Source organism: Neophocaena asiaeorientalis, unplaced genomic scaffold, assembly GCF_003031525.2.
Source record: "Neophocaena asiaeorientalis asiaeorientalis breed wild unplaced genomic scaffold, Neophocaena_asiaeorientalis_V1.1 scaffold118, whole genome shotgun sequence".
In the NCBI taxonomy this organism is placed as follows: domain Eukaryota; kingdom Metazoa; phylum Chordata; class Mammalia; order Artiodactyla; family Phocoenidae; genus Neophocaena; species Neophocaena asiaeorientalis.
The window spans coordinates 2905251-2930297 of NW_020175528.1; the positions used below are offsets into that span (position 1 = coordinate 2905251).

Consider the following 25047-nt stretch of genomic DNA (forward strand, 5'->3'; position numbering starts at 1 on the left):
AGTTGCTGGCATGATGCCCATTTGCTCCAAAATACTTGAGTCAGAACTTCCTAAAAACAAGTATATTCTCTTGTATAATCATCATACACAATCCTGTTAGCTAATCTAGAGTTCTTATTCAGATTTCACTGATGATCACAACAGTGTCTCTTACAGAAAAAGAAAATCCCAGATTGTGTGCTGCATTCAGTGTCATGTTTCTTAGTCTCCTTTCACTTGGCACCATTGCTCAGTCTTTGTCTTTAGTGACAATGACATTTTTGAAAAGTACAGGCTACTCATTTTGTAGAATGTCCCTCTTTTTTTTTTTTTTTTTTTTTTTTGCGGTACGCGGGCCTCTCACTGTTGTGGCTTCTCCCGTTGCGGAGCACAGGCTCCGGATGCGCAGGCTCAGTGGCCATGGCTCACGGGCCCAGCCGCTCCGCGGCATGTGGGATGGGGCACAAACCTGTGTCCCCTGCATCAGCAGGCGGACTCTCAACCACTGCGCCACCAGGGAAGCCCTAGACTGTCCCTCCTTTTAAGTTTGACTGATGTTTCTTCTTGATTAGATTCAGGTGGTTATGCACTTCGGGCCAGAACAGCACAAAAGCAACGTGCTCTTCTTAGCAGGGCTGGGCCTTGGATGAGGCAAAGGAGGTACCCAGTGCACAAAATTTAAGGAGATATTCATTCTCAGCTAGTACAGGGTAAGCTACAAATGCCTTGCTTGCCTCAACCGAGTACCCGCCCTGCTTCTCAGTACATCATCTTAGGAGGTATGTGGTATCTATTATTTCAGTATGATGTCTGTTGGTCACTTGATTAAGGTGGTGTCAGCCAGATTTCTTCATTGTGCAGATACTATAATTCTTTCTTTCTTTTTTTTTTTTTTTTGGTACGCGGGCCTCTCGCTATTGCGGCCTCTCCCGTTGCGGAGCACAGGTTCCGGACGCGCAGGCTCAACGGCCATGGCTCACGGGCCCAGCCTTTCCGCGGCATGTGGGATCCTCCCGGACTGGGGCACGAACCCGTGCCCCCTGCATCGGCAGGCGGACGCTCAACCACTGCGCCACCAGGGAAGCCCTATAATTCTTTTTGTAATTAATAAATGTCTTATAGGGAGCTACTTTGAGACTATGCAAATATCCTATCACTCTTCAAAATTTCACCCAATAATTTTAGCATCTATTGATGATTCTTGCCTTAATCAATTATTAAGATGGTTGCCAAATTGTGATTTTTCTTCATTCCATCATTCTTTCTACATTTATTGATTGCCTTTTTTTTTTTTTGCAGTACACGGGCCTCTCACTGCTGTGGCCTCTCCCGTTGCGGAGCACAGGCTCCAGATGCGCAGGCTCAGCGGCCATGGCTCACGGGCCCAGCCGCTCCGCAGCACGCATGTGGGATCTTCCCGGACCGGGGCACGAACCCGTGTCCCCTGCATCGGCAGGCGGACTCTCAACCACTGCGCCACCAGGGAAGCCCGATTGACATTTTTATAACACAACAATTTGGGTTCATCAAACAACCTAAATATGTCACTATGACCTTCCTCTCCCAGATTTAGTACCAATATGTTAAATGAAACAAGTGTGCACCCTGATTCCTGAGCTCAAAAGAGGAGTCCATTTTTTCTTGCCCTGTTTCTCATCTCTAAGGCAGTTCTCCAGAAAAATTTTCCTTTAGGCCAAGGAACCTCTTATTTTCTTAAGAGAGATTTTGGTATAAAGCTTAGTTGCACTCATTTTTCTAGACTAAATAAATTTTATCCTTGTTTACATGTTTTCTGTCCACCTATTTAGCACTTGAAAGAAGTCTATTGGATTGCTTTGGCCTGTTTTTCTACTTTGAGAAATTGTGGTTTCTAACTGGGTTGAATTCAATTAGTATTTACTAGGAGTTAGTTTTCGTGTGTTCCCTGACTCTTGGGTGTTTGCAATTTGGTATGTATGTGAAAAGTTAAATCCCTCAATTGGTCATGTTGGGTATGATTTTCCTGGTTATGATACAGTTTGTCTGATGCAGGCAAAAAAACTACCTAGAATTATAGAGGCCAAGGCCTGTTTTTTGATTAATTTTAATAGTATTAAAATTTAGCTTTCTTACTATAGCTTGATGAACTTTTGCCCACATTTAAAATATTATTTTGGAGGATTAATTAGGTTTAATTGAGGAGACTCATCATTTCTCCATTGTATTTAACATCTCCTGTTATGTTCAAGAGTAGTGTTTTTCACCAGTCAGAATGGCCATCATCAAAAAATCTACAAACAATGAATGCTGGAGAGGGTGTGGAGAAAAGGAAACCCTCTTGCACTGTTGGTGGGAATGTAAATTGATACAGCCACTATGGAGAACAGTATGGAGGTTCCTTAAAAAACTAAAAATAGGGGCTTCCCTGGTGGCACAGTGGTTGAGAGTCCGCCTGCTGATGCAGGGGACACGGGTTCGTGCCCCAGTCCGGGAAGATCCCACATGTCGCGGAGCGGCTGGGCCCGTGAGCCATGGCCACTGAGCCTGCGTGTCCGGAGCCTGTGCTCCGCAACGGGAGAGGCCACAGCAGTGAGAGGCCCGTGTACCACAAAAACAAAAACAAACAAACAAACAAACAAAAAAAAAACTAAAAATAGAACAACCATATGACCCAGCAATCCCACTACTGGGCATATACCCAGAGAAAACCATAATTCAAAAAGAGTCATGTACCACAATGTTCATTGCAGTTCTATTTACAATAGCCAGGTCATGGAAGCAACCTAAATATCCATCGACAGATGAATGGATAAAGAAGATGTGGCACATATATACAGTGGAATATTAGCCATAAAAAGAAACAAAATTGAGTTATGTGTAGTGGTGTGGATGGACCTAGAGTCTGTCATACAGAGTGAAGTAAGTCAGAAAGAGAAAAACAAATACCATATGCTAACACATATATATGGAATCTAAAAAAAATGGTTCTGAAGAACCTAGGGGCAGGACAGGAATAAAGATGCAGATATAGAGAATGGACTTGAGGACACGAGGAGGGGGAAGTGTAAGCTGGGACGAAGTGAGAGAGTGCCATGGACATATATACACTACCAAATGTAAAATAGATAGCTAGTGGGAAGCAGCCGCATAGCACATGGAAATCAGCTCAGTGCTTTGTGACCACCCAGAGGGGTGGGATAGGGAGGGTGGGAGGGAGACGCAAGAGGGAGGAGATATGGGGATATATGTATACATATAGCTGATTCACTTTGTTATAAAGCAGAAATTAACACACTATTGTAAAGCAATTATACTCCAATAAAGTCGTTAAAAATAAAAAGAATAGTGTTTTTGCCACCTGTTCTGATAATAGGATAATAAGGTTTGAATTTCAGTTTAATTTAATGCCTTCTAATCAGGATATTCAGTTCTTTTCTGAAAACTAGAATAATGTCATCTGAAAAGTTGATCCTTTTACATAAACAGTGCACATATTTTGTTTAACCGTGTTTTTAAAAATATTGCATGCTGGAATAAGCAAACCTTTATCTTTTATTAAGTTAAAACTACAAACACAGGCATACCTCCTTTTATTGTTTACACTTTGAAGATATTGCATTTTTTACAGATTGAAGGTTTGTGGCAACCCCATATTGAGCATGCATATCAGCACCGTTTTTCCAACAGCATTATTATTATTTTTTTTAAATAAATTTATTTATTTTATTTTTGGCTGCGTTGGGTCTTCGTTGCTGCGCGCGGGCTTCCTCTAGTTGCGGCGAGCAGGGACTACTCTTCCTTGCAGTGCGCAGGCTTCTCATTGCAGTGGCTTACTCTTGTTGCGGAGCACGGGCTCTAGGCGTGCGGGCTTCAGTAGTTGTGGTGCACAGGCTTAGTTGCTCCGTGGCACGTGGGATCTTCCTGGACCAGGGATCAGACCCATGTCCCCTGCATTGGCAGGTGGATTCTAAACCACTGCGCCACCAGGGAAGCCCACAACAGCAGTATTTTTAAATTAAGGTAGGTACATTGCTTTTTTAGATATAATGCAATACTTAAGAGACTATAGTATAGTGTAAACATAACTTGTGTATGCACTGGAAAACCATAAAATTTATGTGACGCACTTTGTTGTGATATTTGCTTTGTTGCGGTGGTTTGGATCCAAACCCGCAATATCTCTGAGGTATGCCTGTATTGAAAATAAGGGGAAATTATTTAGAAAAAAGAAAGTTGCCTTGTGGAGTTAAGATCGATTTCATGCAAAAAGACAAAAAACTCAGTTTAGGAATGGGCAAAGGACTTGAACAGACGTCTCTCAGAAGAGGATATACAGATGGCCAACAAGCACAGAAAATGGTGCTCACTGTCGTCTGTCATTAGGGAAATGCAAATCAAAACCACAGTGAGGGCTTCCCTGGTGGCGCAGTGGTTGAGAGTCCGCCTGCCAATGCAGGCGACACGGGTTCGTGCCCCGGTCCACGAAGATCCCACATGCCGCGGAGCGGCTGCGCCCGTGAGCCATGGCCGCTGAGGCATGGCCGCTGAGCCTGCGCGTCCGGAGCCTGTGCTCCACAATGGGAGAGGCCACAACAGTGAGAGGCCCGCGTACCGCAAAAAAAAAGAAAAAAAAAAACCACAGTGAGATACCACTTCATACCCACTAGACTGGTCATAATAAAAAGGTGGAAAATAATAAGTGTTGGTGAGCATGTAGGGAAGTTGGAATCTTTGTCCATTTCTGGCAGAAATGTAAAATCATGCAGCCACTCAGAGAGTGGTTTGGAGATTCCTCAGTACATTACATACCACCCAGCAATTCCACTCTAAAGAATATACTGGGAATATACTTTAAAGAATTGAAAATAGGTGTTCAAATAAAAACTTGTACATGAACGTTTATAGCAGCACTATTCCTAATAGCCAAAAGGTGGAATCCATCCAAATGTCCATTACATGGATGAAGGAATAAACAAAATGTGGTATATCCAATGGAATAGTATTCAGCCACAGCAAAGAATGAAGTAGTGACACATGCTACAACATGGATGAGCCTTGAAAACACTGTAGTCAGTGAAAGAAACCTGACACAAAAGGTTGCTGTACTATAATATTTCACAAGTGCTCTCTTGACCCAATTTGCGTCGTGGTGAAAATTCTCATTTCCCCTTTGTGGGCAGTTTGCTAAGCATCCACCCCAACTACTTCCCTCTGGGGCTCTGACACTCCTGGGGTATGTACAAACATTCCCAACTGCCAGAGGCTCCCAGATACCTAACAGGGGTGACCTCTTCTTCCTTAGACCTACATAATTCTTCAAAATTCCCACTTCCCAGGTAGCCCATAAAACCAAGCTCAATCCCACCCTGCTTGTCACACCTGAGCTGCCTCCTACGGTTCCGGCTTCTTGCTGCCCTGTCCCCTGCCAACCCAGTGTGTTCCTGCAAGGAAGCCTTCTCTCATTTGGAGCTGTAAGTAACAACATGTTCTGCCTTTCATCTACCCAGAGTGCCTTTGTGTTGTGTCCTGGCAACCAAAGAGTCTATAGTCATACCTACTATCCTATAATCATAGAACAGCCACATTTTGTAGTATCCAATTTATATGAAATATCCAGAATAGGAAAATCCATAGAGACAAAAATCAGATTTGTGGGTGCTGGGGGCTTGGAGGAAGGAGAAGGGTGAGTGAAAAGTGGGGTTTCCATTTGGGCTGGTGAAAAAGTTCTGCAGCTAGATACAGTGATGAGTGCACAGCATCATACATGTACTTAATACCACTGTGTTGTACACTTTAAAATTGTTAAAGTGGTAAATTTCATCATGTGTATTTTGCCACATTTTAAAAAAACTACAGAAAAACGACAAAAAACAATAAGACAGAGTCTAAGAAAAAAAGAGAGACTGCATGTATATATTTTAAAGTATGTCAATTTCCTGTGAGTGCAAGAAAGCAAAGTCTTAACTTCTCTAAGTGAGGGTACACTTTTTTTCTAAAAACAGACTGATTTTAATGGTATTAATGCGTTTATCAAAGAATAAAGAATACACACCAACAGAATGGCTCATATTAAAGACAAAGGTTGGTGGACATGCGGAATAAGTTGAATTCTCACCCATTGATGGTGAAAGTACGAGTTAGTATGACCACGTCGAAAAAGTCTGACAGTTTCTTATGTAACTAAACATATGCATATCCTATGACCCACAAATTCCATTGCTAGGTATTTACCCAATATAAATGAAAACAAATGTCTAGGACTTCCCTGGTGGCGCAGTGGTTAAGAATCCACCTGCCAATGCAGGGGACATGGGTTCAAGCCCTGGTCCGCGAAGATCCCACATGCCATGGAGCAACTAAGCCCGTGCGCCACAACTATTGAACCTGTGCTCTAGAGCCCAGGCCGTGCTCCGCAACAAGAGAAGCCACCGCAATGAGAAGCCTGTGCACCGCAACGAAGACCCAATGCAGCCAAAAATAAATAAATAAATTTATTTTTTAGAAAAAGTACATTAAAAAAAATCTTTTAAAAAAACCCAACAAATGTCTACAAAAAGCTATGTACAAGAACATTCATAGTAGCTTTATTCATAAGAACCCAAAACTGGAAACAGATCAGCTGTTCATCAGTTGGAGAATAAATCTTAAGCTATCTTCTTCACACAATGGACTACTATTCAGAAATAAAGAGAAGCAAACTACTGATCCACACAACAACATGAACGAATGCTAAAACATTATATTGTGTAAAAGAAACCCAGCATAAAGAGTATATACTCTATACTGAATCCTTATGTTGTACACCTGAAACTAATATAATACTGTAAATCAACTATACTTCATTTTTTTTTTTAAAAAAAGAGTACATATTGTTTTTTTCCATTGATATGAAGTTCTAGAGCTGGCAAAATTAATTTTTGGTGAAAAAATTTCAGAACAATGGTTGCCTCTGGGCAGTTGAGGATTTATTGGGAGAGGGTGTGAGGGAATTTTGTGTGTGTAATGTTCCTGTTCTGTGCCTTGGTGATGATTTAGGTTGCATGTGTGTGTATATTTGCCAGACCTCATGGCCCACTTAAAATTTGTGCATTTCACTTTATATAAATTTTACCTGTAAAGAAACAAAAAGGCACCATAAAATATTGAATTCTAGTTAGTGATATGCATGCTGAAGTATCTGGGGGAAGTATACTGATGTCTGCAACTTACTTTGAAATGCACACAAAAACAAGATGGACCGGTAAATAGAAAGAGAGATGGATATAGGTAATATAGGTAATAACGTAATATAGGTAATAACGTAAGAATAGTAGAATAGTAATGGTAGAATTTAGGTGGTGTGTATATGGATGTTCAGAAGTAATTTTTTAAAGCATGTTTGGAAACTTTTTACAATAAGATATAGGGGAAAAGAATAAAATATACATTGTCAAACACACCCTTATTGTTTGGAGGCTTAAAACGTGGCAAGGAAATTTTTTAAAACTAGCCAAGTACCCCAAATTCTAAGAACTGTTTCTCTTTGTCTAAAAATCTCACTGGTGACCACAAGCAGCAACAAAGCTTCATTGTCTGTCTTGACTGCGCTGACTTTTGACAGCTGGGCCAAACGTTGGGAGCCAAAGGCTTACAAGCTTCTTAGTATCAATTACTAAGCTTTAATGGTCAATTAGAGTGTGAACTGATGAAACCCTCTAATTTGGTAGAATGGATTCTTTACTGCCTGAGAGGGACCACTCTGCAATGTCAGTGTCAATTTCCCTTCCCAGCCAATATTGGACTGTGGTCTTTGTAGCCTCCTGGTTTTCCCTCTTCTCCCCTTTCACTGCTGTTGGTGTTACCACTCTTAAGAAAGAGCACAGATCACTGCACAGTGGTGTACTTACTATGCAGTAATGGCATTCAATAGAAGATGAATGATTCATGGTACATAAAGGAAAGATTATTGGAGCAGAAGTGTGGCCACCCTAGGCCTGGCTCCGCTGCTACATACGTGTGTGACCTTGGGCAAGTCACTTAACTCTGCTGAGCCTCACTTTATTAATCTCTACAACAGAGGAGGCAGGCTGAGAGGTTCTCCAGGCAAGTTCCAGCCCTAAGACTCAACTGCTAAATGTAAAAAGTACTAATTTCCAAATGACACTTATCAAAATTGTAATGTTTCTCCTGTTGGCTTTTTTTTTTAATGTTTATTTATTTATTCAGCTGTGCCCGGTCTTAGTTGTGGCATGCGGGATCTTTTACTTGCAGCATGCGGGATCTTTAGTTGCAGCATGTGAACTCTTAGTTGTGGCATGTGGGATCTAGTTCCCTGATCAGGGATTGAACCTGGGCCCCTTGCATTGGGAACGCAGAGTCTTAGCCACTGGACCACCAGGGAAGTCCCTCCTGTTGGCTTTGACTGATTTTATTTTATTAGTTTTTATCTTTATCAAGGTTAAATATGTACTATGTAGATATGTAGATAGAGCCCATGCTCAACAAAGCTTATTATGAAACAATACCCCACCAATCCCCACATTTGTCCCTCCTCAGAAGCATTTAAAATCTTTTCTTTTGAATCTGCAGAAGAGTTGAAAGAATAGTCTTCAGTATTCTTACCTGAATAGTCCTCATTGAAAAGGCTATTGTTGACATCTGATCACATTCCCTCCTTTTCTACACTTCCTTTATGCCAGACCATCTGAAAGTGGGAGGCAGGTACATGACACTTCACACCTAAATACAACACTGTGTGTCTTCCAAGATTATGAACATCTCCTACATAACTGAGGCATCATTGCTGTACCTGAGAAAACTGACCCTAATTCAGTAACATCACTCATATTCAAAGAAGCCCCATTGAGCCGTAAAGTGCCTTATAAATGTTATTTTTTCCTAACCTAGATCCAATCAAGGTTCACACATTGTATCTGACCATTAGTTTTCTTGAATCTCTCCCAGCCCTCCCTGCCCCCAACCTCCCTTGGAGAGAACAGGTCAGTTATCTGGCCCTGATTTATGCTGTAAATCCCACGTGTCTCCCTCTACTAGAGTCAGGACAAGCATTTTTGGCAAGAAGACCACATTGGAGATGTTGAGTCCTCAACAACTGGCATCACATCAAGAAGTATAGAATGTCAGTCCTTCCCTACTACTCTTGCAACCGTTGCCAAGCTTGACTATTTGCTTAAAATAGTGACTGCCAAATCTCCACACTATGAAGGTACATTCTTCCCTTCTGTACTTAATAAGTAATCCATGGAGTGATATTTTTGAGACTGTGAGAATCCAGTTTGTGAGAATCCTAATTTAGGATTTTTTTTTTTTTTTTTTTTCACAGCATGCGGGATCCTAGTTCCCCAACCAGGGATTGAACCTGCGGCCCCTGCATTGGAAGTGTGGAGTCTTAACCACTGAACCGCTAGGGAAGTCCCTAATTTAGGATTTTTAAATTTCTAATCATTCTTTTTTTTTTTTTTTTTTTTCCGGTACGCGGGCCTCTCACTGTTGTGGCCTCTCCCATTGCAGAGCACAGGCTCCGGACACGCAGGCTCAGCGGCCATGGCTCACGGGGTCCAGCCACTCCGCGGCATGTGGGATCTTCCCGGACCGGGGCACGAACCCGCGTCCCCTGCATCGGCAGGCGGACTCTCAACCACTGCGCTACCAGGGAAGCCCCTAATCATTCTTGAGGTGGAGGTTTCACTAGTCAAATGTAGAATTTTCCACCTATGGACCATGAGAATAATAATAATAAGGTGTTAGGGCTGAGAAAGACGTGAGAGGTCTTCTCGGTTAATTCTTTTATTGCTTTATTTCATTTTATTGCAGGCAGTTACATTAAATCTTCTTTTCGTATTTCCATTAGTGACATATTTTATCAGTTTGGGACATGATCTACTGACGTTCACCATGGAAGAATACACACACATTTCCATCCGCCACCACATATGTGCACCCTTTCCATCTTCCTAATACAGTCATAACATGCTTTTGTTTAGATGACTATTGGGCTTCCATTATTATAATCATATGTTTTAACATGGTTATTATAACCATAATCCACAGTTGACCCAGTGTATCAGTATTATGCTGTGTCTCTTGTTTGCCTTTCCAGATTCACTCTTCATCCTTCTCCATTCTGCTGCGTCTTGGGAGGCTGATCTGCACGTACTCCATCAAAGGGTTCCCTTGCCCCATGGTTACTCAGTTGGGTTTGACCAATAGAAAGCACCAGCAGGACACTGGAGGGAGAAACAATGAGGTCATAGTATATGTTCCCCAGCTCCTGCCCAACTAGGTGGCCATGGGTTAGCTGCTTAGTTCTACAAAAGGTCACAGCTCTTGTCAGGCAACACCCTCCGTCTTTTTGGAGTCAAGTAATGGCATGTTCTTTTTGCCTTTTTTGTCCTGGAGTGGTAATAATTCTTATGTTGTTATTAGTCTTTTTAGTTTTCTTAAGTCTACCTACACCCTTACAAGTTTTTAGTATCTTTATTAAGGTCTCCTGAATTATGCTATCTATTTTCTGCTAGACCTAAATTATGAATATTTTCCTTTCCTGCAAAACTTTTCCATTTTCTCTGGAGTTAATATTTAATCTGATATTTCTGGTTTTCTATAAATTTATTATTAATTCAACCCAAGTACCTTTTATAATTTTCTAAATCTCCCCTTAGGATGTTCAGAAACATCAGGAATTTTCTCAGTTTCATTTTCTTAAAGCCATCTCTTCTGGGGCTTTCTAACTTTTTCCAGTTTGTACTAGTCAACCTCTAGACCTGATGGACAGCTTCCATACTGAAATCTCTGTTTTCTATCACTGAAGAAATTATCTTGTGTTAATTAGATTAGAACTTCTCTTTCCATCTGGTTTAAATTGTCAATCTTGGGTCACATTCTCACGTTGTTAGTGCATATCTTCTAATAGTTTCTTGAGAAAGGACACTTAAAAGTTACATTATTTGGGGCTTCCCTGGTGGCGCAGTGGTTGAGAGTCTGCCTGCCGATGCAGGGGATGTGGGTTTGCGCCCCGGTCCGGCAAGATCCCACATACCGCGGAGCGGCTGGGCCCGTGAGCCATGGCCGCTGAGCCTGCACATCCGGAGCCTGTGCTCCACAACAGGAGGAGCCACAACAGTGAGAGGCCTGCGTACAGGAAAAAAAAAAAAGTTACATTATTTGAGGGAATTCCATGGTGGTTCAGTGGTTAGGACTATGTGCTTTCACTGCTGAGGGTACGGGTTCAATCCTTGGTTGGGGAACTAAGATCCCACAAGCTGCACAGTGTGGCCAAAAACAAAAAAAAAGTGTTACATTATTTGAGACTTTTACGTTAGAAAATGTCTTTATTATATCCTAATATTTTATCAATACTTCGGTTGAGTATAGAATTGTATGTTAGAAATTATTTCCTTTCAGTATTTTGAAGACTTTGCTTCATTATTCTCTAGGTTCTGGCACTACCTTTGAGATGTCTTAAATCATTACTACTCCTAACCCTTTGTATGTGATTTTTTTTCTTGAAAGCTTTCAAGAGCTTCTTTGCCTCAGTATCTTAAAGTGCCATGATGATGGACCCTAGCATATGTTCATTCATTGCTGGGTAGTTGAGGAAAATTTCAACCTGAGGTGGTTGCCAGGGGTTGAAATTGAAGAATTTCTAGTTAATGAGCATAAAGCGTTTTTTAAAATGATTTTTTTCAATATATTTTTTAAAAATTACTTATTTTATTTATTTATTTTTTTGCTGTGTTGAGTCTTCATTGCTGTGCACGGGCTTTCTCTCATTGTGGCAAGCGGGGGCTACTCTTCGTTGCAGTGCATGGGCTTCTCATTGCGGTGGCTTCTCTTGTTGCAGAGCATGGGCTCTAGGCACGCGGGCTCAGTAGTTGTGGCTCGTGGGCTGTAGAACACAGGCTCAGTAGCTGTGGCGCACGGGCTTAGCTGCTCCGTGGCATGTGGGATCTTCCCGGACCAAACCTGTGTCCCCTGCATTGATAGGCGGATTCTTAACCACTGTGCCACCAGGGAAGTCCCGAGCATAAAGTTTTAAGTTCTACATGAATTCAGTTTAGAGGAATAAATTCTAGAGATTTGCTGTACAATATTGCATCTACAGTCAACAGTATTGTGCTCTATATTTAAAATCTTGTAAAGAGGGTAGATCTCATGTTGTGTTCTTACCACAATAAAAGAAAAAACTTAAAAAATGCCTTTCTCACAACACTGTGGTGAGAGTTAAATGGCAGGATGCTATAAAGCACTTGGTCTGTAAACAGTACTTACTATTGTTGTTCTTATGGACTGGAGTCTAGAAGCAGGAAAAAAAGAGGACCATGTCAATAGGCTAAGCTTGAGAAGAAGAGAACCTGCATTAAGGTAAGGTAACCATGAGGATGGAGAGAAGAGGGCAGATATAGGAGATGACATTGCACCACGACAAGCGAAGTGTGTGTGGTGGGTGAAGAAAAGGAGGAATCAAAGATGACTCATGCAGTTGTGACTTCTATTATTAGCAATAAATGTAGAAATATCACATGATGGCATTTCAGGCCAAAATGATGACTTCCTTCACTTAGTGGTGATAAGGGAGTGTCATTGGGAAATTATCATCTGACAACCCCAGAGACACTGGTTAAGACTCCACTGGTGTTTGATTAAGCTATTGAGATGGGGAAAGTTGTTTGCGTGTGTTGAACTCAGGAAGCATTTATCTAGCAATGGTGAACTACAGCTTAAAGAAGAAAAGCAAAGATCACAAAAGCTGCATTAATAATTTATCTCATAGGGACTTCCCTGGTGGTCCAGTGGGCAAGACGCCCCTCTCCCAATGCAGGGGGCTGGAGTTCGATCCCTGGTCGGGGAACGAGATCCTGCATGCATGCCGGAACGAGATCCTGCATGCATGCCGCAACTAAGACAGGGGGTAGCCTAAATAAATAAATAAATAATGTTTTCTACTTAAAAAAAAAAAAATTGTCTCATAGCTTATTCTGCAACGTGTGCAGACCTGGCGGTTTTAGCTCCCAGACTCCTTGCTATGGACACCCTCATTTGTCTGATACTGCTAATTTGAGCTTTGCATTGTATTCTCAGTCAAGTCCCCTTATGAGGACTCTCTGATATCACCCTGTAATGGTTTTTTTCTTTCTGGGGGAGAAACAGATGAAATCAGTGAGCTGTGACTAATATCTATTGTGCTTAAGCAAGCTCTGTGTGCTCTTTCCCCAGAAGAGAAATATACATTATTTTGCAGCAAAGGAAGAGAGCAAAATCCCCTATCAAAAGTCCCTCTTTGGCTGGAAATCATGTCAGCTTACTTTTAAATGTTCTGATTAAAAAGAGAAAAAGAAAACTGACCTTGAGGGTCCTGAATGAGATAGCGGCCTTGTGTGATAAATACACAGTCACCTCTATGTGAAGGGAATAAAGTCTGTATGCTGGCTGAGTCCTGGCTTCTCTTCTCCTTCCTTTGGAGTCCTTCCCTGGAAGCCTGGGTTTCCTGACAGTGCCCAGCCCATAGCAAGCCTTCAACTAATACTTGTGGAACAATATCAAAGCATCTCCTTCAAGCAGTATAGGAAGTTTTCCCTTCTGCACTGCCAGCTCCACTAAATCTATCCCTGGTCCCTGCTGGCACTCCCTCCACTAATTTCTTGCCCTCTGCCAGAAAGCTCACCTCTTCTGGTGCCATATCACCCCTTGCATTCCTTGAGGAACACTTCTGCCTCAGCTATGTGTGGGGATACCACAATGGCCTGTTAGTACATGTCACAGGCCCAATAACCTGAGTCACAGGGGTGGGAATATACTCCTGGAATAAACCTAACTCAAGAATCCCTACAAACAAAACTGCAACCAGAATGCTGTATGCCCGTTAAGTTTTGCTGCAAGTAGGCAAAGCCAGCTTTAAGATAATGCTGTTTTAAAAAACGCTGATTCATTCATTCACTCTTGGCCACATTCCTTAAAAAAATATCTGCTCTGGAGGGACACAAAACCTGGCAAGTTTGTACTTAGAGATCTGTACTGTCTTTACAACCTGCCCCACTGTACTGCACAGTAAGGATCTTGACCACAAATTTCCTCATGTCAAATGAAATAAAGATAGACTTACTGTCATAAATGGTCGTTCCTGACATCCTGGTGCTGCAAACAGTTGTCTCTCTCAGGGCTGTTTCTCCAGAGGTTTGAGTTGGATAGGGGAAGACCTGGATCCATTTGGGGAATCTATCGAACATGATGGCTTCCTTGAAGTCTGGATTCTTGATGGAGCTCTTGGGGCCGCCCTCCCGAAAAGTAGGGACCCAGGATAGTTTGCTTTGGCAGGCTGATATGTAATCCATTCTCTTACAGTCTTTTCAACCTTAAGTACAATTCTAGGCCATTTTGAGTGATTCCTTCAGTCAAATCGTCTTGGATGTCCTGCAGGATAGGTAGTTTTTCCATAAAAGACATCCTTTCCAGGATAGAGAACTCTGCTGACATCTAACAAACTGGGTTCCACAGGTAGTTTGACCACTGCTCCCCGCTCATCCAGTTAGGTGTCATATGGGTCATTTGACAACCTGAGCAGAGCCGATAGCTCAATGAGGTGCTTCAGGGAGCTCTGCTAATGTGGTTGGATGGATATGTAATAAAGCAAGTATAGTAATATGTTAACGGTAGAATCTAGGTATTGGGTATATGCATGCTCATTGTATAATATTTGCTATTAGAAAATTTTCATAATGAAATGTTGGAAAAAAGAAAAAAATTCCCTCAAAGTGTCTGGTGCTCTCAGTGGTGATCAGCTGAGATCTTCATCACTACCTCTTGCTCTGCCAGGTGTTCAGAGAAGCGGGTGGGCCTAGGAAGGGGAACAGCATGAGTGGCAGAGCAGGCCAAGTCTCAGAGGTACTTGCTGAGGGAAACAGGCAAGTTTCAGAATGATGCCTAAAGCATGACGCCATTTATGTAAAATAAAAAAGCAATTACAAGTAGTTGTATGTGCAGATAGGGTGGCACCAAAACAGGCTAGAAGGACACACACCACATGCTCACAACAATTACTTCCAGAGGGTGGTCCAAAGATTTTACTCTTACCTGCCATACTTTCAAAATTTGTAGGAAATGCAGCCATATGTTACCTAAACAATTAGAAATTAATTTCAAAAGAGAAAGTAAACTAGAACATAGGTTTGGGGATGCAACAGATCTCTTCTGAATTGCAATTCAGCTGCATATTGTATCTTTGGGCAAGTTAGCCATTTTTGTGTCTTACTTTCCTTATTTGTGAAATGAGTTAATACTATTTTATATTACTGTTGAAGATCAAAAGTGTTATATAAAGTGGATGGTACCTCGCAGATAGCCCGTAAGTGGTAACTGTTATTATCACTGAGCCTGGAGCACAAACCTTCAGTGCTATATTCATAGAGACATAATTAATGATGTGACTTGTGCCTGTGAACAATACAAATTGCCCTGCAACCGACATAGTGGAGAAATTCCCAGCCTTGGCCATTATGCGAGGGATATCTCCATCAGTTTGTGCCCAGTTGTCTTTTGTAGAACATAATGTACTAACATAATGAGCAAAGAGTACCTACTGTCATTCAGGATTTTGTGATTGAGGCTAGCTCTGACTCCGTGTGATACATTCTTGGTAAGAAATGGGAGTTTGTGGGACTCCCCTGGTGGTCCAGTGGGTAAGACTCTGCGCTCCCAATGCAAGGGGCCCGGGTTCGATCCCTGGTCAGAGAATTAGATCCCACATGCATGCCGCAACCAAGAGTCTGCATGCTGCAACTAAGTCCACACACTGCAACTAAAAGATCCCACGTGCCACAACTAAGACCCAGTGCAGCCAAAATAAAGAAAGAAATATTAAAAAAAAAAATAGTTTTTGCTCCTGCTATCCACGAGTATAGTTGCAGAAGTCATGTTTGTTTGACATTCTAGGAAGTGTCATCAGGCTGAGAGAGACTTCTTGGAAAGAGCTCGTATTTCTTAGATACTAAAGTCAGCAGGTCATACACGGGAGGATGTGGGAGAACGTTAATTGTCCTCAGGAAGGCTTGGATCTATTGTGTTGCTTCCAGACCAGCTACACCATGAATTACAATATGCCAGAGAGAATCTCTGGTAAAATATTAATGGGTCAGCCTGAGAGGGTGATGCTGGAACTCTTGATTCCACATTTCTTGTTTCTCTTTGACATTGAACATACTGAACAATATAGGAGCTTCTAAGAGTTAGTGCAGCTACATCATTCTTACTTGGATGACTGAAACAGCTTTCTGTTTGTGTATGATTTCCACTCTCTCTAATCAATTCTCTGCAATGCCACCAGTTTTCATTTTGAGAGCAAATAACCCCTACTTAATTAAAATCATGTAATAGCTCCTATGAGAATAGCTTTTAGGGGTATCTTCACATCCTGATCTTTCTTGCTCCGAAGTACATCGCTCCACATGAATGGGCCTTGGCAGCCATGTTTGTGTTAGTTGATGTTAATTGCTTACATGGAGGTGGACACCTGATACAAACTTAGCCCATTTGGAGTGGAGATGGAGAGATGCTAGTCCGAGGCTGGTTGCTAGAACTAAAGCAATGTACAAAGGGAATATGGAAGGCTTGAGTGTTAAACAGAAAGGCAGAGGTAAGACTGGAGAAGTTAGGTATCTATGTTTCTGATAGCTTTCTTGCTCTTGGCCCAAGCCCCTTTGAAGCTCAGCTGCGTTTCTGCTTTCGGATTCTAGGTGGTTTCTGTACATCCTGGACTACGAGAGAAGTCCCTGCAGGCCTTCTTTTATGTATGAACTATGAGGACTGACTGCCAGCCCAGAATGTGGTTGTTTCTTAAGAGCCTACCTTTGATAGGTCCAAATTTCCTCATCAACCCACAGTCCAGCAGGGGTGGCCCCTCAAGGTGACCTGTCCCCCACCCCCAAATATAGATGTCGGAGCAAAGACCTGATCTACAGAGAGTCACAGACACTATAGAGCCCACGGCCCCATGGAGAGGAGACAGAAAGTGAATTGGAAGGTGACACCTCGACTAAGGTTCAGTTCCTGAGAAGCCTGCTTGGATTCTCTGAGATAGCCCCATATTCTTACAGCAAATTGCCTTTTCTTAAGCTAGCTTGAGTGGGTTTTGGTTTGTTTAGTTTTGATTTTCAAGTAAAAAAACTGACACCAAGGTTGGGGGAGCCCAGTGATGCTACAGAGTTGGGGTAGACAGGGGTGGTTACTGTGGGGGGCTGGTGGTCTGGGGGATGAAGTGGAAAAGCAGCTGGCGATGTCTCCACTGGAGATCCTAGGCCTCGTGCCTTCTGCTGGATGAAGGTGGCCCAACACCGTATCAGAACGTGACCACTCCTTGGGGTCTTGAGTAAAAGTACAACAGTAGAGAAAGACTCAGGTTGAAGGGGCAGAGCTGGAAGCAGATTTACTAGGTAGAAATTTTCTTCCCTCTTTAACCCTTTCTTTCCAACTCCTTCCCACCCCTACCATAGAGAGATTTTGGTAATATGCATAATAATGCATTGGAGTTATATTGTGAGACATGGCCAATTAGCAAGATGTTAGTATTGTAGGTTCCCCAGTCTTATGAGTAAGAATTAAAGCTTCTTCCAACATGGCTCTGTAAGAACCTTCCCCTTGGTAGAAAAGATAGAGGGGATCAATGGCAGGGAAAAGGAAGAACAGAAAGAGAAAAGTCTCCCATATGCCTAAGTGAGGCATGGGGACTCTGCATGAATTGAATACTGGAGAGGGACTCAATGGGAAAAGCACAGAGGTATTTGGCACCATACAGGACTCTGTGTGTTTGGGTTCATGTGACAAATCCTTATTTACTAACATCTGTAATATACCTGCTATGTACCCAGTGCTTTAAACATATTAACCATACAAGGGGTGTTGTTTTCTTCCTTTAGGAGATGAAGAAACTGAGGCTTAGGTATTACATAACTTGCCAGTCCTAAAATGAAAATGATTTATTTACAATTAGATGTAGAGGTAGGATCTGAACAGTGGCCAACAGAATCTATAGTCCGACTTTCTCCACCAATCGTGCTGTCTAGTTTATGCTAACTGACATAGTTTCAAAATACCAATATAAAAGGATATGGAGTTTGGGACTTCCCTGGTGGTCCAGTGGGTAAGAATCCGCCTTCCAACGCAAGGGATGCAGGTTTGATCCCCGGATGGGGAACTGAGATCCCACATGCTGCAGTGCAACTAAGCCCGTGCGCCACAACTACCGAGACTGCATGCTCTGGAGCCTGCGTGCCACAACTAGAGAGAAGCCTGCACGCTGCAACTAGAGAAGTCTGTGCACTGCAACAAAAGATCCCACATGCCGCAACGAAGATCCCACGTGCTGCAACCAAGACCCGACACAGCCAAATAAGTAAATAAATATTTTTTAAAAACTTGCTAAAAAAAAGGATATGAGGTTTAAGTGAATACTGTAACATTTCTGCTTTTAATATCACTGCAAACATACAAGAACAAACAACTTATGAAATCATTCTCAAAGGTTTAATTAAAATCCATATAGCATTTAACATGTATAGATGTTTAAACTCTTTCAGTGATTCATATATTTTAAAATCCTTTTGCACATTTTGAGGCTAACTTCATGCTAGAAATCTACAAATGTACAGCTTAACACAAAAATACATTCGGAGTCCATTCCAATGCAAGTTTAAAACACTTTAATTGCAGACAATGTAAAGATATTTATAAACCAAAAACTACAAAATGAGCACATAAAAGTCTTCCCTTTTGAACTTTTAATAAAATACTGCTCTGTATAAGATCTAATGAAAAATTCCGGTTACTTATAAAATACTTATGCGAGGAAAGAAAGGAATTAAGATATATATGTATGAGTTATACTTACTTACATTGTTTAAAAGAACAAAACGTTGGAACACTCTGATGATACACTATCTATTACTCATATATCAAAATAGATGAAAACACTCAAAGAAGCAACTGGGTGCAGGCAAAAGAAAATGTATGACACTTCAGGCAAAAAAAAGCCCCCAAGCTCCAAAACAAACAAAAAAGTCCTTTAACTGTAAGGGAAAGAAAGGAGTAAGAGAACTTAAAGCAAACTGAGGACCAAATTCTCATTCTTTATGAGAAAACAGTATGAGGATTTGGCTCAAATTACTAAAACATCTACAGAAATTTAATTATTTGGCCTGGGCAATTTAATAGTACACCAATTACTGAAATAATAGCAATAGGTGTACTGTTGAAAAAAAAATTAAGTTTTACAGGTTTAACTACGTAAAACTTTATCTGTTGGAAACCAGAGTCTCCATCATGAATTGCACTTGAGATGGCTGAATGCGATTGAACAAGGCATTACTGCTGGTTCACTCTCTCTCTCACACACACACACACACACAAAAGCAGCTATGGATTGGTGATATTCTTAACTACGAAAACTATTTTATACCTGTTTTTTCTCTCCCTCTAAACAAAGGATCAGTGGTGCTGGAGTTAAGTCAGTGAAACTTCCGCCTGCCCCCATTCTGTCTGTCCCGCCGCTGTCTCATACTGCTCCCTGGCAGAAGATGGAGTGGTCTGATGGAAATTTGAACCAGCTCTGTCTGAAACACATTCATTTCTGGAATTTTAAGCATTATCCTAACTAGGAAAGGAAGCTCCTGCAAAAAAAACACTGTTTCACTGACAAAACTTATGAAATAAGAACACTGCCAGTTTGAGTTCTATATCACTGTCTCTAAAAATAATAAGGGAATTTCTGTGATTCATTTCTTTTTAAAGGTTGAGAATGTCTGTCATGGTCATTTCTCTCCAATAAATTAATTCTCCTCCACAGTAAAAACACAATTTGGAAGCCAGATGGTACTAAGAAATATAGCAAACTCAAAAAGCTGGGAGATTGTACACAGTTCCTTTAAAAAAGAGGCTCTGGACAATGAGATGAAGCATATTACAATGAACTTCAAAGGACAGCTGGACAGTCCTAGCTATCTTAAAGGTAAAAATTAGACAACCACTATGAAAATGTATGATTTATTAATACAAATAAAACAGATGATTTAAAAGTGAGTGAATACTAATATGTATAAAATAGATAACTAATAAGAACCTGCTGTATAGCACAGGGAACTCTACTTCACTTTGCTGTACAGTAGAAACCAACACAACGTTGTAAAACAACTATACTCCAATTAAAAAAAAAAAGATCATAAAAAAAAAGTGAGTGAATAAAAAAGACCCTGCAACTTATCTATTTCCTTGAGCTAGAAAGATATAGTCTAAAAATGCAGTGTTGGATAGGTCTTATTTAACTGTTTCCTTCTTCCAACTGCCTCCCTCTCTGACCCCTCCCCCCCAAACCTAGATTAGTTTGAAAAATATCAGTCTAAAACCAAAGCAAGTACCTGATTATAGAAAAGGAAATAAAAAACAAAAAACCTGCATCAGGAGTTTTTCATCTCTCCCACCAACAGGAAAAAAAAGATCTCCTTATCTTTTTAGTTCTAAAAGAACTACTTATCCCTCTGAACAGCAAGGAAAGTCTTAAACTGAAACCAAGATACAGAGGTGAAATTAATTTTTCAGGCAACTGAGTCTCAGACGTTTAAGACGTGAGTCTACATGATGTTTCAGTCAATTAATACAGTCTATCTGTAAAATTATAAAGCTCAGGTAATGTAGGAAATGGTGAAAAGGAACAATGAGACTGAAGGACCAATCTTCAAAATTCACTTAATTTGCTCAAAAAAAAAAAAAAAGAAAAAAAACTTTATTGAACAAGGATATTTAGAAATAATCTTTCAGCGAAGAGAAGAAGGTTCAAACAGATTTAACTGCTCTTATTAACGTGGAAACATGAAGCATTTTGGGGAATCTGATCCTCTGTGCCCTGTACAGCCCATGGTTTCCACAGAAAGGCCACAACAGATTCAACAGTTGAATGGGCGTATTTCTAAACTCCGGGGTATTCTGAGTCTGCACCATCCAAAAAAGGAAAAACTGTTAAGTTTCCCATTCTATTAGTGGATCTAGTCTCCTCAAGATTGTCATGAGAGATTAAAAACAGTCTGCCTCTTACATCCTCCCCAGAGAGGGCACATCTACTGCTCTCAGGCCCACATTTAGAATAGGTATACAAGGTGAAGAGAATATAGATGAATGCCTGACACTATCTAGTCATTACGGAGCTCTCTCCCATTTTAATCTCTCTTTAGTCTTGACTTTTAGAATAATACATTTTTTAAAAAGAGAAGAAAGAATGAAAAGAAAACACTTTTACTGCCTATCCACCTAGAATTGTCAGCTTGCTTTGCTTGAATACTGAGGAAACATCCATATATGGGTTCGGCGGCACTGTGCTTACCGAAATTTCTCTTGGAGTTTTCAGAAGACGGCATGTGCTCCTTCTTCTGGGCTTTAAAAAAGATGTGGGCTGTACATTGTTTATAGAGTGGTCACAGAGCAATGATGAGTGAGGCAATTCTTGAATGCTGGAGTTTGTAAAGTTACATAAGGTGAAAAATATACACTTTAAAGTAGTAAGAGGTTGACATAATCTTATCGTCACAATTTAACTTTTTTGTATTGTATGCCCCAAATAGATGTTCCCTTAAAAAACAAAAAAAGGTCATGAGGCAATAAGGACAAACACTGAGAATTACTTGAGCCTCATTACTCAAGATCCCATTACAGAGAAACAAATATTCCCCAAAAAAGAAATTCTGGGAACCAATGAACATCTGAATCTAGGAAAATTAATAGAAAATAAAATCACAGAAACTCACATGATTGTGATAAATGACAGATAATGAACATTTATCTCTTACACTAAAGGCACGACTAATATACAAATATCCTATTAACATTTAGAGAAACTCTAACATTTAGCAGTTAGAGAAGGAAATCCATTGAATTCAGTACTAGCATTTTTAAAAACAAACAAAGACTCATGGCAGAGTTTTCAATGAGCCAAATGAAACTAAATATAATAATAAGCAGTTCCATACAAAGATTGTTGTTCGTACTTTTAAAAAAGTATGATAACTTACTTCCTTAAAAATACAAGCATATCACAAAAATGAAAGCACAAACATATATATAAAAACTCAGGCCCTGGTACCACTGAGACATTTTCATAAACTCTAAAATAATTTCAACAGCTACAGCTTGAACAATACACACCCACACGTGACATGCAAAGACAAAACGCCAGAGTCCCTGGGCAGTTCAGCATAAAGCTAAAAATACGGAACGAGAATGAGACGGGCACTTGTCATATAAATAATGTACAGTATACACTGACGGTGCCTGTGCACACCTAGGCATTGTTAAAAAATTTAGGATTTCATCAGTTCCAGGAAGCACTACACGTGCACCAACAACGGAGCTCTCATGTATGTTTAAGTAAGCAGGTAAAAAGCTATACAAATTGATAACACCATTTATTTTAATTAACATGATTAATATTTTGTACTTTATTCTATTAGAAGATTAATTTGTAATCATTATACCCTGTAGATTTTGAAACTTAATTTTATTAGAAATTACTAATGCTGGTTCTTGAATAATCTAAAAAATTGTAATTATTTACTCAAATCTAGATTGCTATTTATAATTCTAAGCAGTTAAATGAAATATTCTGATCAGTATTCTGAAGTTGCTTTGGTAGAAAATTGAGAATAAAGCAAAACTGGCAGCACCACCACAAGTGTGATCACTTCACAACAGGTCCAAAGGACCCTCAGATATAATAAAACGTAAGTTAAAATACCTATAAATAAGAGCCATTCTCTTGACACTTCTGTTACATCATTAAAAAGAGAAATAAAATCCACATTCAGTAAATTATACTTGAGGCCCAATTTTCATGCTCCATTTAATTATCCCTCAATGATAGTGTAAAAAATGTTTATAATTATTGCAATATGATGTCTAATTCATAGTTTAGGATGCTTCTAATGATGAGGCCAATGATTAGAGTGGTACATCTGAATGCTTAGTCCGTTGATATTATTTTAAAACAAGGTTGAATTTAGTCTTTTTTTACAGCTTTATTGAGGTATAATTGATGTAAAACAAACTGCACATACTTAAGATGCACAATTTGATGTATAGTCTTTTAAATAGCATGAAAAGTGCCTGACAACTAAAAATTTTAAAAATTTTAATTGAAATATATTGTTTTAAAATAGTACACTGTAATTTGTTATGAGACACAGATACGGATTTATAAAAAGGTGGGAGGAAAGGAATGAAATTAACTTAATTCCAAGTACCAAATTTATTCAGAAGGTTTAGAAACTCCAAAATTGACAGCCAGTTTTCTTGATTTCCTTCTTGAGGAGCTTGGTGTTGACTTATGGTGAGACATACTATGGCCTGCAGAGGCAGCTTCAACTTGAAAAGGAGACGCAAGTTGAGTAATCTGAGGGGACTTTAAGGAAGCTGATAAACTCTCCTGTGGAATCACTTTGGTGACATCAGAAGATGCTGACGGGCTAGTCTGAAGTAGGGTGGCTTGACAACTCTGGGCATCCTTGTTCTCAAAATTCTTTTTGTTTGCAACCCTTTTTTTAGTTACCTTTGAGGAATAAAAGCATCATTAATTAACAATGTAGACCAAAAAAGCTAGTGTCAGAAAATACCATAAACCATGCTGCTAATACTTGTCAATCACTGCTGACTTGTGACTTCCACTTATAACCTCCAAACCAGACTTTAGAAATTCAAGGAATATGGTTACAAATAAAATATTTAAAAATTATCCATAACTTAAATATAAAGAAAATTGATATTCCTGATTTTAAATCCCTTTGTTCTAGAAAAGGATGTTATTACTTGTTGCAATTATTATTATCTATTAGAACACAAACTCAGATAGCAGGGAACAGGTCAGACTGGTCACCACTGGTCAAAATATATTGTCAGTACCCAGACCAGTACTGAATGGACCTCTAGTTGGCACTGAATAATTACTGAATAAACAAAATTTTATCAATGGTCTTTGAGCAGTGAGAGACTAATTCTGTTAAAAAAATATAATAATTCTCTTTCAGGTCTCACCTGTAGAGGTATGAACTGACTGTGCACACCAGCTGGCATTCCTCCAGCCATGGGCATGGTCCCAGCATATGAAGTATGATGGAAGGGCTTCCCAGGAACTGGCACTGGTGGTGCCCATGGCATTGAGCCAAAGAGATGAGATGATGAGGGCATTATATTAGCTGTTAAAAATTATGGAAAAGCTGTTTTAGTAAAATGGTATCATAAAAGCCTTGAAATTTAAGACCTCCTTCTGCTACCCTTTTTTGGCTTTTTTTGCTTTGGCAAAGGGCATATACACTTAATTTCTGATTACCCTTGCTTACAACGTTCAACCTCAGGAGCCCCTTAAGGACTGTGAATCATCTATAGAAGTCAGCTTATCATTATGCTGTCTGGCATACAAAGGCCAATAGTACCATATACTGATATAAGCTTTAGGAATATTTGTAATAATATTTTAAAAAATAATAAAAGGGTCATGAAACTGTCCCTTGGGGGAGAAAAGCCAGGGCACAAAGAGAGAAATCTTAAGAATCTCACCTGCCCCCAATGCTAAGTTGCTTCCATAGTGATCCCAGCCTACAAAAAAACCAAAAAAGCTCAAGTCTTGAAATCTGATCACTTTCATATAACAGTAGAATCTTTCTCCCTACCCTAATATTTGTATTTCAAGAATTTTTAAAAAATTTACATTTTCTTATTAAAAGCACATTGAATCAGTGGTTCCCAAGACTGATTTGTGTATCTGAATCACATAGGGAGCTTATGAAATACAGATTCCTGGGCAAGGCTCCAGACCTAGTACATCAGACTGAGGGGCCCAGTAATCTGTATTGTTAATAAGCTCCACAGGTGATTCTTCCACAGTCAGCACCAGTGCAACATTTGGGAACTACTGCACTAAACAATGACAATCGAGACACCAGCCCATGGCCACCAAAGAAGGTATGTACTGTGCTCAAACCTTCTTTTTAAAGAGATAAAAAGGCAGCCAGAATTATAAGACAGTATAGCTTAACTAAAACTCAGCTACTTAAAAAATGTTTGGAT

The 25047-nt window shown here is 40.2% G+C and overlaps 1 protein-coding gene across 5 annotated transcripts in view; it reads right to left on the reverse strand.

The window, feature by feature from the left end:
• Positions 1–18396: 18396 nt before the first annotated feature.
• Positions 18397–25047, reverse strand: part of XRN1 (5'-3' exoribonuclease 1) — a 101470-nt gene continuing 94819 nt past the window's right edge. For 2 of the 5 annotated variants that reach the window (XM_024769041.1, XM_024769039.1), the window contains 3 exons: positions 24538–24576; positions 24016–24176; positions 18397–23533 (listed from right to left, as the gene is read on the reverse strand). In XM_024769041.1, coding sequence (XP_024624809.1) covers positions 23234–23533; positions 24016–24176; positions 24538–24576 — 500 coding nt within the window. In that variant the 3' untranslated portion in view covers positions 18397–23233. The remainder of the gene's footprint in view (positions 23534–24015; positions 24177–24537; positions 24577–25047) is intronic. The other 3 variants (XR_003006390.1, XM_024769038.1, XM_024769040.1) reach the window with 3 other exon arrangements.